Source organism: Amblyomma americanum, chromosome 1 (assembly GCF_052857255.1).
Source record: "Amblyomma americanum isolate KBUSLIRL-KWMA chromosome 1, ASM5285725v1, whole genome shotgun sequence".
In the NCBI taxonomy this organism is placed as follows: Eukaryota; Metazoa; Arthropoda; class Arachnida; order Ixodida; family Ixodidae; genus Amblyomma; species Amblyomma americanum.
Window position 1 is genome coordinate 528299594 of NC_135497.1, and position 18283 is coordinate 528317876.

At 46.1% G+C, this 18283-nt stretch overlaps 1 protein-coding gene across 1 annotated transcript; it reads right to left on the minus strand.

Annotated features, from left to right (window-relative positions):
• Nucleotides 1-2649: 2649 nt before the first annotated feature.
• On the minus strand, nt 2650-16815 carry LOC144128959 (uncharacterized). Its single transcript, XM_077662799.1, has 3 exons — nt 16732-16815; nt 16487-16654; nt 2650-11753 (listed from the first exon to the last, which is right to left on the minus strand). Exons 1-3 carry the CDS (start codon nt 16813-16815, stop codon nt 11505-11507), a joined length of 501 nt encoding a protein of 166 aa, XP_077518925.1. The 3' UTR covers nt 2650-11504.
• Nucleotides 16816-18283: the final 1468 nt, after the last annotated feature.

The window sequence follows — 18283 nt, forward strand, 5'->3', positions numbered from 1 at the left end:
GTGGCGGACATGTGTGCCAATTACAACTCCTCAAGAACGGGAGGAAGATCGCTGTAACTTCAGTCTTGAGAAAGGGCAGGCTCTGTCCGAAACGTCGACTCAAAATAAATCTGTCTAAATGAAGCGTCTCTCAACTTTGCATATATGTATATTTAGTTACCCTTGATGTAGTGTCTCTGTACACAAACATACCGCATGATGATGGCATCCGATTCTGGTCGCATCCTTTACCCGAAATTTACCCGAAATTTGATATAAAATGCGTACCTTTATGTCGCTGGCGATTTCTCGCGGGTCAGCGCCTTTTGGGTGTCGTCGGAATGTCGTGGAAGCAAGAACTGTACAGAAATTTCAGCTGGCTGCGCCGACGAGCGCACCACGCAAAAAAAAAAAAAAAGCCATACCTGGACAGCTTCCGAAACGCGCGCGCCGCCGCCTACGCTCACGAAGAGAATGCCCGCAGACCACGCAGCCCGGCTGCCGGCCAGCCGGCCCTAGCGATTCCCTAGGCACTCTAGGGACAGGCCGAGAGAGGCGCGGCGACCCCACATCCGGTTGAGAACGAGGGCGAAGCGAAAAATCGTCACGCAGACACGCATCCCACCGACCAATCGGCGTTTCCAGCCCACCGACCCGCAAACGCTTCTCCCGCTTCACAGCGATAACAGCTTCGTCGCTAATCCCTCAAAGCAATATCGTGTTCTAAGCTGTTGTATTCGCCTTCGATTTGCCCATTCTTACCCTCGCATAAGGTTTCAAGAGACAAATAGCTCTTGTTTTTCAGATATCATGGCGATTTCCTAGGTCTTAAGCCTGACGAAGCAGCGCTCCAACGCAGTTGGATTGGCTGGGTTTTGGCTCGTCTTGTATTAGAGTGGCTACAGCAGTGTCTGCATATGTCCGTCGCGTACGTGCAATTAAAAGGGTTTTGAACGACTTTCGCGTATGCGTGTATTTCAGCATTTAGTATACATTTATCAAATATTTTTGTTATTTTTGCAAAATCCAAAGTAGCGATTCTGGCGCCACACATCCGTGGTGTAAGACACGGGAACCATTTCAATGGCCATTGAGATTTGCCGTGTACCAGCGGCGAGTTCGATGGCGATTGAAAATCTCGAAGACCCTCGACTCGAGGGTGATTGAAACTGGCCGTGTGACAGGGGTATAAGCAACCAAAGAAAGATTTCTTCCGCTCTGCAGCACTCACGCTACCACAGCTGCCATCACGGTCTCTCGCATTCGATCCTCTCGGCGCTGCAATTCTGAATCACCAGCTGGGTAACAGTAGCCACTCTCGCTCAATACTCAACAAGTTCACGATAGCTTCTGCTGTTAACCAGAGGAGTTGATAAAACTCTGCGCCGCTATTACTCCGCCATGTTGGTATTCGTTTACCGGATTTGTGCTAGGCTTGTGGCTAGTCTTGGCCCTCGATGGATGTAACTTTGCAACGAGATAGTGCATTTTTTTCTTTAAAGTAATGCAAAAACGAGCTTTTAGCAACACAACTTCAGGCCCACTGCAAGGTTTTTTTTGCATTTCTCCGATACAATACGCTGGTTACTACCGTTGCCTTTGAATGAGTGATACTTGCGGGTAGACGGAGAAAAAATGAAACATCTTCCCGTGTGATTACATGACAGTCGCAAGACAATTTTGCATGTCTAAATGAACAGCTTCTTTTGCGCACCTCGAATTCTGCAAGTTCTTTCGCCCTGCGACCTCCACGTCATTTGGGTAAAACGACTGCCAAGAAAAGCACATTGATTTATGTAGCAAACGCATGGTGCCGTTCGTACAGCTTTCCAGAAAACCAATGCTGGTTCCTGCGCGACACGCAAGGTCGCTGTGTAAAACGCGATGAACGCGACGTGGCCGACAAGGAGGGAAGAGACGTAGCCTTCACAATGCCATTTACTTTATTAGATGTAACTGTGCAATGCCAGACGAAACAAACAGCACAAATGGGAGTACACAACATGTTTGAAGAAAATGCATGAGATAGGTTTAGTTTGCAGCCATGCATACTTTCGAAGGGCTGCATGTACACCTCACCTTTTTAGGGTAAGTCGAAGACAGACACACAGGCACACACACTCTACAAGGCAGTAAACGTTGTGCAATACTGGCTTCAAGGAGGTAAAAGGAACAGCCGAGACTCCATGGCAGACTAGCAGCTAAAATCTCATGGTTGAGGTGCAGTTCATACTATTCTGTCCTCAAAAGCATCCACTGACTACCTCTCCAAAAGGTCTACTTCCACTAGCTATCTATATATGTTTGGTCATACCCATGCGTATCGTTTTTTTTATTGTTCATATTCGACACCCTGTTTCCAATGTACCCTCCATCCCTCATTACTTAACCAAACCAATGAAGCGGTAACCTCTGCTGCTTCACGCCTGTATTTGCCACCGTAACCATACTCCTTATCATGATCTCAGTTCGTCATAGTCACCCCACAGATCTAGGCATTCGAACCAGACACCTCATATAATATGATAAATACATCAAATTCACAGTACATTGCAAAACTACAATCGCACATTGCACCACCATTTTTCCTTTCAGGAGATGGAGAAAATTATGAGGAGGTACAGTGAATTATCAATTCATTCCAAAAAAAAAACTAGCCGAATTATTGAATTTTGAACTCTTGTCATAAAACAAAGCGACTGCAAACATAAAGCATAGTACAAAAACGAGCATCTTCATGAAGGGGGCACCAACAAAGTCGGCAATTCATGTCACAAGAAATTTCACTTCCATAAATGCAATGCAATACAATACAATACAAGTGCTAAAATTCACACACTGTCCTCACAAGGCACACATTCCGGTTTACCTCCAAGTATAACTATTTTAAAGCATGTAAAGCCATTTAAAGTTTGACTATGCTGACAAAGGCCCAGAACATTTGCTTGATTTATTTGTGTAACACCTCCATCATCTTGCACCCTTTGAAAAGAAGCGAAAACAGAAGTACTGCTCCTGTCAATTTCGGCACATCACACAACGTGACTGGGAGCAGAAATCATAACAAAAATGTGTACATATATGACAGAAAAGCAATACGAGGTTGACAATTCATACCAAGTAAGGGTCTCATTTCTATACACACAAGTTCTAAACCATTTCACATTAGTAGCACCAGGCATACATTTCAGTTTACTGCTAAAAACCTTTTTAAAGGATGTCGAACTGTTCAGGTTTTACTAAGCTTACACAAGTCATGGAACATCTTAACACACCCATTTTTTTTACACAAGCAAGGAAGGCAGTACTGCAGTTCGTCCCTTTTGGGGACACTTTTTCTGCATGCTATGCCCTAGTAAAACAATGGCTACCAGAGTGAGACGTTGCGTCCGTTGAAGCCGTACAGTCGAAAGGCAGAGTTGCATGGTATGCCCTAAAGTCTATGTGATAAGTGTCCACAAGAGAAATCTACGTGGCCTTCAATAAAACATTAAATAGCAACAAAACGGTGGGAGTCATCGAATGGGCAGTCCCATCCCAAGTGGCTTAGCAGTGGCTTCCCGAGCTTTCCAAGCAGAGGAGTCGGTAGCCACGACTACCATGACAAATGTGTAAAAACTGGCACATGCTATAATGGTCTTCGTAGGGCTGGTTATGCAATCCAGCGTCTCGGTACGGTAACGAAGCAGACGTGCTGAGCGGTGTGTTTGCAACATCAGCTAGCCACAGCTGTTTTCCTTGTCGCAGGTGCCTGATGGTGCATGAACTTCGTCCAAGGAGCACTTAGAGAGGCAGTTGGAGGTCCGCTGCTGGCCCACCCTTGTAAACTGAGGAATGTGAAACGAAACCACGTGGGCACACAAAGCGCACAGCCGCGAGGGACCTCAAAACGCACCGAAACTCAGCTGGCCACCTGTTGTGCAACCAAATACAGGCTTTCTTTGGCTTACAACATTCAGGATGTCTTTTTCACCATCTTCCCCGCATGATAAAGGTGCATTAGCGGTTTCAGAACAAAACTTATACACTTCGATATTTATCAAAAACGTAACCTTCACGCATGGTTGTCAGCCTCAGTGATTCGCGACTCCATTTTGCTTATTTCGTCATGACACTTGTACTTGCAAGACTGGCCTCTAAAGAGGATGTAGGCTGTGTAGCTCTACAGGTATCTGCAATTAAAAACGACCTCTGTGTTTTCCCTCTCAAATCACACACTAAGCCAGTTTAAAAAATAATGGGACAGAGCAGCGCCCTGTACAAATGCCTCGCACAACTTCGGGCTCCAACAGAGCTGGTCTGAAAGATTGTAGTCAAGCAAACCGATGATGAAATAATCTCGGAAGAAGCCTATCTTCAGTAGCAGATGGTGCGTACTCTTAGTGCTTAACCACTGTATGGACAGCACTGCAAAAAGAAAAAAAAACAAACGGTCTCGCCCAGCTGCTCCATCCGGCGGTGGAAACAGGCAGATTCATATAGCTTGAATGGATGTACGAAGTGGTCGGTGAATGCCTTCTCGACAACTGATGTGGCCATAAAGTCTACTTCAGCCTGCAATGTCAATGCAAGAACTGTTCTTGCGTGCAGCCCCATGCAGTGGAGCATGGACTTCGAAACCTTTACTGCAGGATATTCGTCGTGTCGACCTTTAACATCCAAGGCATACTGCACCTTTATTGAGAGCACTCTTGTAGAGCCCTTTAAAAACGATAAATGTATATTAGCTTCGTGAGGCATTCATGTCACGAAGTGCTTTACATATGAATACAATAAGCTTTATAAGCCAAGTGTTGCACCAAGCAGAAATGTTATTAATGTCACACTTAAGAAAAATAGTATCGGATGGGGTGCACAGGTCTCAGGCTGTTTGCCAATGATTGCGACATACTAATAGATGATGTTATGACATCACGATGATAATATAGATTATGAAGAGAGGTCCTAATACAGGCCGTTGAGGAACACCTGATGTTATGATGACAGATTAGTTATTGTTATTAGCTGTAGTGCATGCGATCACACAAAAACAAGCCTTTTTAATAGGTCATTCTATACATTTAGTTTAATAATTCTTAAAGGGACATTGAGGAGAAATCGAAGGTGGCTTGCATAGACAGAATACCAGGGTCTGTATTCAGAGTTTGTGTCACAATAAAAAGCGTCATATTCTGCCGCAGCGGCCACACCTGATTAATTGCAATGCCTGCAAGATGTCCACACTCCCTGGCCTGGCAATCCCGCCACCAAAGACTAACCTTCGTCAGCGTCGTCGCAAGGAAGGTGAGGACAACCCTTCCCATCAAGCAGCACTGCCTTGAGTGGCTGAAAGAATCCCAAAAATCAGATTGTGTGTGCTTGTATCTCCGAGAACTCCGCACAAAAGAAAGGCCTTCTCGACGAGATTTACCCCTTGAAGTGAGATCCTTCTACGAGCGTCGTCAACAGCTCACAGTAGAGGACGATCTGCTACTCTACGCAGCCTGTGTTGTTGTCCCACTCACGTGCAGGAAAGAAATTTTGGGCCTTTTGCACGGTCATTTTGGTCACTTTACTGACATGCAAGTTCCAATTCCAATTCTCCACCGGGTTTAAAAAAAAATATCCGCGTGTCGATGGAATTGCATAACCAGGCCTGGGGTGCGGCCTGATCTCGGTGACCAGAACCGACAACGCACTCTCTCACCAGAGCAGGATTTGGCCACCCTGGTGTAGTACTTGGCCACAACCTTCTATGATCAAACCAATTAACCCTCGGCCCTCATTCCCCAGCGGCTGCGGAGCAACTGACCACGGCGGCGGTCAGACCTGTGACGCAGCGGAGGGTGCTAAGAATCTCTGGCTCCGGACAGGCCGCCATTGGAGTCTGAACCTGGCAACGTTTAACGCTAAAACTTTAGCTAGTGAGGCTAGCCTAGCAGTGCTGTTCGAGGAACTAGCGGGAATTAAATGGGATGTGATAGGGCTTAGCGAAGTTAGGAGGACAGGTGAGGCGTATGCAGTACTAAAGGAAGGACACATACTGTGCTATCGCGGGTTAGAGGATAGACGAGAACTAGGTGTGGGATTCCTCATTAATAAGGATATAGCTGGCAACGTAGAGGAGCTCTACAGTATTAACGAGAGGGTAGCGGCTATAGCAATTAGGCTGAATAGGAGGTACAAGCTGAAAGTGGTGCAGGCCTACGCACCCACATCCAGCCATGATGACCAGACCGTTGAAAGTTTCTATGAGGACGTAGAATCAGCAATGAATAAAGTAAAATCGCAGTACACTGTACTGATGGGCGACTTCAATGCGAAGGTGGGCAAGAAGCAGGCTGACGACCACGTGGTAGGTGACTATTGGATAGGCTCTAGAAATAGCAGGGGAGAGTTATTAGTCGAATTCGCGGATAGAAATAATTTACGGATCATGAATACCTTCTTCCGCAAACGAGAAAACAGGAAGTGGACCTGGAAGAGCCCCAATGGTGAGATTAAAAATGAAATCGACTTCATACTATGCGCTAAACCTGGCATCATTCAGGATGTGGCCGTCCTCGGAAAGGTGCGTTGCAGTGACCACAGAATGGTAAGGTCTAGACTTAGCTTAGACTTGAAGAGGGAACGGAAGAAGCTAGTGAAGAAGACCATTAACGAGTTAGCCATAAGAGGGAAAGCACAGGAGTTTAGGATAGCGCTGCAAAACAGATATTCGGCTTTAACTGAGGAAGATGATCTTGATGTTCATTCAATGCACGATAATCTGACATCAATAATTACGGAGTGCGCAGTAGAAGTAGGCGGTAGGACAGTTCGAAAGGATACCGGGAAGTTATCTCAGGTGACGAAAGATCTGATTAAGAAGCGCCAAAACATGAGGGCATCTAACCCTACCGATAGAATATAACTAACGGAGCTATCAAAGTTAATAAATAAGCGCAAGGTAGCCAACATAAGGAAGTTTAATATGGAGAGAATCAAGCATGCTATAAAGAACGGAGGTAGCCTAAAACAGTGAAGAGGAAACTAGGCATAGGTAAAAACCAGATGTATGCATTAAGAGACAAGCAGGGCAATGTCATTAGCAATATGGATAAGATAGTTAATGTAGCCGAAGAGTTCTACACAGACCTGTACAGTAGCCAATGTAATCAGAGCATTAATGAGAAAGACAACAGTGCACAGCAATGCGTCATCCCGCCAGTAACGAAAGATGAAGTAAAGAAAGCCTTAGAAGCAATGAAAAGGGGAAAAGCAGCTGGGGAGGATCAGGTATCAGCAGATCTGTTGAAGGATGGAGGGGACATCGTGCTAGAAAAACTAGCCACCCTGTATACGCAATGCCTTATGACCTCGACTGTACCAGAAGCTTGGAAGAATGCAAACAGTATCTTAATTCATAAGAAGGGAGACGCCAAGGACTTGAAAAATTACAGGCCGATCAGCTTACTATCCGTTGCCTACAAAGTATTTACTAAGGTAATCGCTAATAGAGTCCGGGCAACGTTACGACTTTAATCAACCAAATGATCAGGCAGGCTTTCGTAAAGGATATTCCACAATAGATTATATTCACACTATCAATCAGGTGATAGAGAAATGCGCAGAATATAACCAACCTTTATATATAGCTTTCTTTGATTACGAGAAAGCATTCGACTCAGTGGAAACCTCAGCAGTGATACAGGCATTGCGTAATCAGGGGGTAGAAGAGCCTTATGTCAAAATACTGGAAGGTATATATAGCAACTGCACAGCTACTATAGTCCTCCATAAAGTCAGCAATAAAATTCCAATAAGGAAGGGCGTCAGGCAAGGAGACACGATTTCGCCAATGCTGTTCACCGCGTGTTTACAGGAGGTATTTCGGGGCCTGAATTAGGAACAGTTGGGAATAAGAATAAATGGAGAATACCTAAATAATCTGCGATTTGCTGATGACATTGCCTTGCTGAGTCATTCAGGAGGTGAACTGCAAATCATGATCAATGAGTTAGACAGGCAGAGCAGATCAATGGGTCTAAAAATTAACATGCAGAAAACCAAGGTAATGTTCAACAGCCTAGCAAAGGAACAACAGTTCACAATTGGCAGCGAGAGCCTAGAAATTGTGACGGAATACGTCTACTTAGGGCAGGTAGTGACAGCTGATCCGGATCATGAGAGGGAGATAACTAGAAGGATAAGAATGGGGTGGAGCGCATATGGCAAATTCTCGCAGATCATGAGTGGCAGTTTACCAATTTCCCTCAAGAGGAAAGTGTACAACAGCATAATCTTACCGGTACTCACCTACGGGGCAGAAACGTGGAGGCTAACGAAAAGAGTTCAGCTTAAGTTAAGGACAACGCAGCGAGCAATGGAAAGAAAAATGGTAGGTGTAACGTTAAGAGATCGGAAGCGGGCAGAGTGGGTGAGGGAACAAACACGGGTTAATGACATCCTAGTCGAAATCAAGAGAAAGAAATGGGCTTGGGCAGGGCATGTAATGCGAAGGCAAGATAACCGCTGGTCCTTAAGGGTAACGGAGTGGATTCCAAGAGAAAGTAAGCGTAGCAGGGGGCGGCAGAAGGTTAGGTGGGCGGATGAGATTAAGAAGTTTGCAGGCAAAGGGTGGATGCAGCTGGCAAAGGATAGGGTTAATTGGAGAGACATGGGAGAGGCCTTTGCCCTGCAGTGGGTGTAGTAAGGCTGATGATGATGATGATGAAGTTCCAATTACGCTTCACATGCCAAGTACAGAGCACGCGTTTCAGAGGTGGAATGTGTGAGTACACACAAGTCAAGCAACACTTCACAGCCTATTACAGAAGTTTTCGCTTTCATAAGCACATACGGCAACAACCCGAGAGCATAGACGCATTCTACTTTGCCCTGCGTTCGATGGTAAAGAAGCTGTAACTTTGGGTCTTTAACTGTCGAGGACAGGCTGGAAATTGACGGCTTTGTTGTTGGCCTGCTCGACGCCAAGCTTTCAGAACAGCTGTGTCGCATGCCAGATCTGACTCTTGACAAAGCATTTTTGCATGCTTGCTTGCACAAGGACGCGCAGAAGGAAAGAAAGGAAAGGGCACAAGATGGGTCTCTGACTGTGCACGCAGGCACGTGCATCACAAATCCATTCCAACAGAGACACGTCAAAAAACATAGAAGAAGCTTTGCAACTTTTGTGGACCCGAAACTCATGTGCATGCCTTCTGCCCTGTGCACAATGCTGTATGTAGGTTTTGCAAAAAGAAAGGACCTTATGAGAGCGTCTCTGCAAACCTGTCCGTCTCGCCAAGCAACACTTATCTCCAAGACACTTGCACGCAATGTCTGTCCCACCAAGGCGGAAAAGACTTGACACGAAGTTTGTGCGCATGAAGGTCAACAGACTTCCTCCCAAATTTAAAGTGGACCAAGGTGCAGAAGTGACTGCAGTTCCCGACACCTTTCCAGGCTTTCCGTCGCCGCTGGGTCCATAATCCTCATCCGACGTCGTCTTTACCTTTGCACATCCTTTAAGGCTTTAGGCATATCACCAGCAGCCAGATTCCCACAGTCAAAAGCTGAGGTGGACAGGATGGCGTGGACCGTCAAGGACCTGGTGCACAAGGCGGACAATGTTTTCCTCGCACTGCTTGTCTACCAGAAAATTCCTGGCGTCAGTGAACTAAGCACAGCACAACTTCTCATAGGCAGACGCACACCAGAGTTCCTAAAACATCAAGCAGCTTGAACCAGGCTGGCCCTTGTCTAAGTCTTTTAATCTGAGCGATCAAGCTAATAGGAAAAGGAATTCACCTCAGGTACAGTGCCCACTTCAGACGCGTGGGCAAGTTCGGGTGCATGGCACATAACCCTGCGATGGTTCTGGGACCAGTTCAACATCCCCCAGCCGTATGTAGTGGAGGACCTGAATAACGTTCTTCAATGCTACAGGTTATTCCTCATCCCACTGTTCAATGTCCCAATGTCCGAGGGTCATGCCAAACGTGTTACTGGAATGAACCCGAGAGGAAGCCATCAAGGAGTGAGACTAATACAGCAGGGACGGACGTAGTTCTTTGCCCAACTTCATGGCTTCACCCCTGTCACAACCTTCAAGTTCACCCTTTTGAGTGTCAAGATTTGGACAACTGATTTGGAGACCTATAAGACTGAACTTGTGCTTGTGTAGTGCTGAGCATAGAGCGCATTTTTGTTCCTTTCTTAAACAAGGGGGGATGTAGTGTGTGTTGCACTAGGTGGCCTCACTGCTTTCTCGGCTACATATGCCATGTGCAATAAAGCTTTGGGCCTTTTCCCCGCTAACCAGCATGGTGTGTGGTTCATGTTTGTGGAAGCACATCCCCTACAATCACATCAGAAGATGCAGAAGAGAGAAAGCACAAGTGCTCCAGTCACACAGGGGGCAGGCAAAGCAATGAAGCTGAGTCAAAGCGTCACTGCATCCAAAAATTTGTCCGGGCACTCATTCAACCACTGGAGAGGAACTGGATGTCTGCTTCATCCTTCAGATAGCAAAAAATGCAGTCAAGCCTTGTTAGAACGAAACGATTTATGATGAAATGATGGATTTAATATAGCAATGGCTTTGAACCCTCTTTGAACCAGCCATAGGAATCCACGTATCTGGCGCCAATTTTTTTACTAAGTGAACTTTTCCTACCATTGCACACTGTAGTCCGCTGCGGTTGCCTAGCAGTTATGGTGCTCGACTGCCGACTCGAAAGGCGTGGGTTCGACCCCGGTCGCAACGGTTGAATTTCGATGGAAGCAAAATTCTAGAGGTTCGTGTGCTGTGCGATGTCAGTGCACGTTAATGAAGCCCAGGCGGCAGAAATTTCTGGAGACCTTCACGACGGCAGCCCTCATAGCCTTAGTCGCTTTGGGACAAACCCACAGCAAACCAAACCATTGCACATTGTGTTGAAAAGCATTTGTAATACATACGGAACCTGGTATAGTGGCAACGACATTTGTGAAAACGTATTGCAAAGTTCTGCGCATGCTATGGCTGCATGAAAAGATTCACCTTGTGCTAACACACAGCATTACACGGTTGTGAGGCACTGCTATTTTAGATAAAGATGTGGCCGCACTACACATTTAAAAGCCAGTTTGTCATTCACAGGGACACAGCTTAGAGGTTTCACAGATTCTTCATATCATTACCAACTATTTTTTCCTTTCATATAGTTCTGGCTCACCAATGCCTGGCATAATGAAGTAGGCCAACAGTTTAATGGATGTGAATAATGCCTGCCACGAGGGGTTTGTCACGAAGGTACAAATTGGATATAAGTGATGCCAACGAGGAAAGCTTTCAATTAATTTAAGCCACACCAATGGCAAATTCAATGAAGTCTAAATGGAAAAATGCCTCGGTGCTGGGCAATGTCAATGAACACGCACTTGATGCTGCAGACTCCACAGAGCAGATGCAGCTCAGAAACACATCAGGAACAGGTCTCACTGCCACCAAGTTACTCATCAAAACCTTGCAATCCCTGCACTGCCCATTGCTGTAAGTACTGCAGGCTGTAGTGCAGGTCCTATGGCCTGCAGTACTCATAGCATCCCCCATGCCGGTGGCCCTTGGATCCGCACTGATGGCACTGGTGGACGATATACCTGGCAGGTGCACCTGAGAACGGTGCCAGGATGCCCGCGCCATAGAATTTTGCGAGGCCCCTGACGAAGACCTCCGCCAGCTCCTCGATACCTTCGCCAGCTGACAGGTGATAGCCATCAGCGGCGAAAAGGTGCCTCTTGGGTGCCTTCACTGCATCCAGGAAGCGATGCTGAAAACAAAATGAGATATGTTGATAAATAAGGCAGCTTGAGCAAGCATGACATCCTAACAGCATAGAGCTACAATAAGTATTTCGGCTTTCTGGCACAGCTTTCCAGTAAACAATGCATAAAGAATGTAGAAAGAATGCATACACACAAATGCAGTGCTCAATGAAAACCAAATTACAATGCCGTAATTAATCTATGGCAGGTAACCAGGCACACACACAAGGATAAGAACAGACCCGGATGTCCTCCTGCGCTAGGAGTGCTTTCTGGCAAGACACTGACATATATTGATACCTTTATCGCCTCCTACTGCAGTCTTCTCAGCTTCTATAGTTTCCTACTTATGTTTTTGAGAATGAGTCTGAGCCAAGGCATGAACCCACTGGAGCTACAATGTGCAACCAAGTCCTACATGGCCAGTTTTCATCCTGCTAGCATGCCACGCGAGTCTTTCATTATGACGCTGCCCAGCCTGTCTAACACACTACTTGCTGCAAGAGAAAGGTTTACAACACACCGCACCTTCTACGCAATAAGGGACCTTAAGGCAAGACCCGGCTTTTAAATCAGAAAAAATCGGCTAACCTCCACAATGTGGGCAAGGCTCTGGAGGTTCCCACAACTCAGATAAAGGCCTCCGCCATCTTCTCAGGACTGCGAAAAGTGGCTGAGGTTTCAGTGTATGTAGCGAAGCATAGGGCCAACATTTAGAGTTTATGAAGCATGTTTGCTTCCCTTAAAAAGCTAAAAACATCAGGCATATCGACCAGTGTATCTGCTCCTAAAATCACGGCTGGAGGAAAAGGAATGTGTTCTTTATAAAATGGGGTAGAATATTTTTTCCCAGTCATTAAAATTTTGTGCATGAAAATAAAATGTGGTTTGCTGTAAGCTCATCTCCGCATTTTCTGCAAACAGGTTTGTCTTCGCTTGGCAGTAGGAAGTTATGTGTGAGATGTGCATGTCCTATACGAAGACGGCAGATAGCCACTTCCTCAAAACCTTTCAGGCAGGTGCAAGACTTCCATTCATCTAAAACTGGCATAGCAAAGTGAAGTTTGTTATTTGCTTCATTTTTCATTAAAGGGGATATGTGCGTTTTTATTTCCCTGCCACGAGCTTGAGCAGCGCCGACATCTGCTCTCTCGTTGCCTTTAATAACGACATGGCTCAGCACCCAGCACAGTTTTGTTTTGTCCTTGAGCTGTGGCTATTTTATGTTGTGTATGATGTCGCTAAGAAGCGGAGAGATTACATTTTTAAATTAAAGAGCCGAAAGTACACTCAGAGTGTGTGTGTAAATAATACTGTCTGTGAGGTTATTGTTTATTTTTTCTACAGCTACACAGACGGCTTAACAATCGGCAGTGAAAATCAATGCATAATGTGGAAGTCTTGCTATTTCTTTCCCCATTTCCTTTCACCACTGCGCTTCCAACATAAACAAGTTTTCCAGCCATCCGTATAAAAGTCCGTGAACCACTGTATTTTTCTTTGAGTACAAGAAATTCTTCTATAATCTGTTGTAGGGTGTGCTTCTTACAGAAGTTAGCGTGAAATCGCAGATTGCTGGAAAATTGTACCATGCAGGAAGTGCGTCTCGTCTTTGAGCAATGCCGGGTAGCGAGTCTAATATGCCGAGATTTTTGCATATCTCTTCAAAACATAAGAGCAGTGACCTGCTAGCTTGCAGTGTTGAACAGTGTAGCATTCAAGCGATGCCTTCATCGGTTCGAAGAGGCTGAGAGCTGAGTGTATCTCCACGACATGCAGCCCGATCACGTATTCACGCCTGAAGTGATCAAATTGTGGTTTTAAAATGTTCTTTGAACCTTTAGCCTTATGCTAGTGTCACCTTCCCACTCCTTTACAACCATATCAGCCAAAACACTGGCTATCTGAGCCAAACCTGCCGAAGCAGCAGCCGTTGGGACGAGGCAGGAGCTCAGCGGTCGGGAGGCATGCAATGGCAGCGTGACCACGTGATCAAAGATGGCAGCCTCCATGACATGGCACTGTAAATAGTGTATAGGCAACAAATTTCAAAATGATAAGCAATGTGGTTGGAATGTCACTTTGCTGCTTGCTTAAGAGATTTTTGTTTCCTTCGGTCCAAGCTATAGTCTGCTCTGGACCGCAGCGGCGGCCTAGTGGCTGAGCATCCACCTCGCATGCGGGAGGTACGGGGTTCGATCCCAAGTGTTGCCGGGTACCCACCGGTGATACAATGGGTACAAGCTTTCCCCTGCTTGGTGCTCGGCTTATTCATGGTGAAATGCTTGGGAAATGGGTCTTTGACTCCACCTTGAGCAAACGAAAATATCTTGTGCCATGGCGCTCTTTGGCCGCAGATGCCCTTGCACCATAAACATTCACTCTCATAATGATCAGTCTGCTCTGTCTGCCAGTGCATCAGTCATTGCCACCTTGACTTTGCGAAGGGAAAAAAAACTACGTCACTAGCACATGCAACCCCGCATATTTTGTAACTCGCTCTTTGCTGCTTTCATTAACAACGTGTATAATTTCCCAGCAGCACACACCATGGTGTTTGGATGTCTTTTCTCCTCTGTTTGCACGAGTTGTCACATTCAGTGCCATAGACTTTGCTCTTGGTATGAATGACAGGTATGATTCTGGTGGTCTAGAAGGTCACTCACTCACTTTTGTTCATTCCTTTGATCATGGTCTTTCTCCTTAAAAAAAAAGATGTCGCATTTCTTGCAAGTGTGCGCTGATGTTAGAACTTACAAAGCCGTGGCCAATGCACATGCAAAGCGTTTTTTTTCTGAGCCACCCGCGGCGGTGGCTCAGTGGTTAGGGCGCTCGGCTACTGATCCGGAGTTCCCGGGTTCGAACCCGACCGCGGCGGCAGCGTTTTTATGGAGGCAAAACGCTAAGGCGCTGGTGTGCTGTGCGATGTCAGTGCTCGTTAAAGATCCCCAGGTGCTCGAAATTATTCCGGAGCCCTCCACTACGGCCCCTCTTTCTTCCTTTCCTCTTTCACTCCCTCCTTTATCCCTTCCCTTATATGAGACAGATACTGCGCCATTTCCTTTCCCCAAAAATCAATTATTATTATTATTCTGATATTAGCTTTGAATCGGGACACACAGACACACAACAGCTTGCGTTTTGCCATGCTATGATACTTAGCTAGAATCTGAGCTGCCAAGAGGTGGCCAAGGTAGTTGACCAAACACTGGAGTGTGTGCAGTACATTACAAACAGTGACATGTTACTCGTTCCTCAACCCGGTATGGAAAGCGCACACGTCAATACTATGTACCTGCCTCATTCAATAGTTTGCCACCTAGTGTATTTCGCATGAATACTAAATAGACCCTGAAAAAAATTTTGCAGCCTGTCTCTGCGTTGCTTCCTGCCCCTTATTTCATCTGATGTCATTTTCTTAATTTCAAATTACTGTCATCCCTCTTGATGGCGTAACAGTTGTGTATATATTCGTCTCTCTGTGTTGCTGACTTTTTTTTCCAAATTCATTAAGTCTTTATTTTCCTTTGCTTTACATTTCTCACTGTCTGCCAGGCACTGCCACTCATGCCGTTTGAGGCTTTAGTAGGCATGATTTATGCTGTATGAAAACTGACATGAAAGTGGTGCCCACCCGAAATCAGCTCACAAGACTAGCCAATCACAGCAGCATTTGCGAAGGAAATTTTTTTTAGCATGGTTTCAGCAAAGAAGCTGCTAATGCTCGCTTCATCTGAGCTATAGCTCGGTGAAATAGTTAAGCGAAAACTTGGTGGGCATAATGAAGCAAGGAAGGTCATTTAGGCTATTTACTATTAACTATTATGGTAGTGGGAGACTAAACTCACTTCTTGCCAAATTTTTGCAACACTCACAGCATCCCTTAGAAATACAATATATTACCAGAAGATTTTTCATTAGTACTGTAGTCATACTTTATGCTGCTGAGTCTTAAGAACGGGGAGTTAGTATAATTACACTTCTTCAATGCCGTGAGGCGAACGAACAAGGTGACGAGTGACAGGCGATTGTGTCGCGGGGCACACCACCAAAGAACATTAGTTCATGCTTAAGAGTTTGGCAAGTGTGTCTGGTATACTGCAACCCCTCCAGTGCAGCAAGCAATAATTAGAATGCTTTCAAGAGTATGCCAGCCACCTGGAAATTGGACTTGGAAGGATAGCTGCATTGCAGTATCTGTGGGTACACACCTCAATTCGCGGACGCTCTCTGAAAAACAAAGGTCGATTGACGCAGGAAAGTTCAGGCTCTGAGAATAGCAAGGGGACTGTGTCACTGTCCGCTCGCCTTCACTTCTATCAAAACAGTTCGCAAATTCACGGTAACATGCAGGAGTTAACTTTTTCTACACGACAGTTTGTTTCCCCACGCACAAATATTGTTGCAAGGTACCACACCACTATATTTGTTGCATAATGTACAGTACAGTCGTCAGCACAACTATGTAAAGCGCTACAACGCCACCAAGTACCACAAAGTGAAAGTTTTGAACCTGTACTCGGTTGTCAATATTATGCTGGTGCTAGACCGAAGGCGCACTGGCACACTGTGCGTCCTGTCGACTGCACTGTACCAGTTTAGAACAGCTGAGCCAATATTTCACTTTTATGGTTCTTCGGCAAACCGCTCCAGCGCCCGCCAGGCTTGCTGCGAGGAAACTGCCTGCTGACTGCACTTGCCTCGCACACGGTGAAGAGAAGCATGAATCGGTACTCACGTCTGGGTTCAAGATGCCCACACACGGCATCCGCTTCAGCGCAGCCGTCAACTTGCGGTTAAGCAAGCGAAGACTTGCCTCGGCGTCCGTCGAGGCAAAACACCGCGGCAACACCTTTGCCACAAGCACGACAGGTGCCACGTCGCTCAGCAGAAGCAGGACAAGGGCCTGTGATACGAAAAGATGTACGAGAATTCCGTACTGAAATCGACAGCAATTGGAAGTGCTCAGCAATTACGTACTACCTTGACGTTAACGCATATCGCTTGCGGACTGGCATTAGGCCTCGCAAGGTCATTCCCTCCTACGTAAAGGATCCTGGACTCCATGTACGCGAAAACTCACGCGAAGGCGACGGCGGCGGCGACGGCTGGCGTTCGCTCCGTTACAGTGCTCTAGAATATGGGTAGTGGGCAGTGCTGCCAACCTCGAAAGCCACTTCTCCCCCAAATTTTCACTCAAACTTCCCTAGATTTCCCTAGATGCGAAAAAAATATTCAGGCATGGAAAAAAACGTGCGTAGTTGAATTGTGAACTCTTTTATTTCGCAGAGACCCTCTTACCACACTTTGGTAGCAACTTTGATATAAATAACACATTGATTTCCCATGCAAACTCGCGTACCACGTGATCACGGGTAAAGAAAACATTAGTTAATATCAAAGCCTAATAAATCCTGGCCTAAGCCCTGAAATGAACGAAAATCTCGCAGTGAACACTTACGCTCACCGGCTGCAGTCAAAGAGCGAGGGAAAATCCACTTTGTGCCCAAATGTTGGCGTGAACAAACAAACGCTAAAACATAGGACACGTCATTCGGGTGGCATCCCGACTGAGTTTCACTCCTGCATACACATTTATTTTTTCATGAGGCCAATTAAGCGTTCTTTCACTGCAAAGTCATAAAAGTTGGCCCCTCTTAGAACCCGCTTGGCGTGAAGCGTAGCTGCCAGGGTTTGCGTCATCAAGCTGTTTCTGGTCTTTGTTTTCATCAGGTTGATCTGAGAGAAAACTCTCTCCACTGTTGCACTGGAGTGCGGCAAACAGAGAAGCTTGTAGACGAAGTCGCTCAAGAGAGGGAACATTGGGCTCCCATCTCCTTGCCAGGCGTCTCTCACTCGTTTCCAAAAGCGTTGAACGCTCGCATCTGCCGGCAGGTCCATTTCTCTATTGCGGAGCAGTCTCCATTCTGCTTCAATTTTGTTCATTTCTCTTTCTGGCACCACAGAAGGGAATGATGTGGCAAGTGGGGCTATTGAATAAATCCGCTTTTCGATGACAACTTGCGGGTCGATTGGCTCCAGTCTCTTGATCTGGACGTTGTCCAATGGGAATCTGGTTAATATCTGGCTTGCCGCTTCAATATAAAATTCCAAACATCTGAGGCGGAAGTTATGAGTAATGGTTCGGTCTATGCCGTGAGGTTCCGACAGTGCCGACATCACTTTTCCGCCGAGGTATATCTCCTCAAGAGGTATGAAGTTCTTTGGGTCTCTGTACGGTACACGCTCCAACGGTACATCCCGCAAACAGATCGGCTTTATGTCACGCTAAGTCGAGGGCATCTCCTTTGTGACCGAAGTGGTGACACACGCCTGCGAGACTTCATATGAAGTCGCCTAAGCTGTTGTGAAAGACCAACGACTCTTTCTGCTTGCATCCGGGTCGACTTGGGCCCCAAAAAGACTAACCACTTCACCTTCAACTGGCGAGTCACGGGGACTGGTTCTAAGGAGACTCGTCACGAATTTTTCTACGTAATTTCACCGGAACCCAGCCAAGAGAGTCCAACCTAGA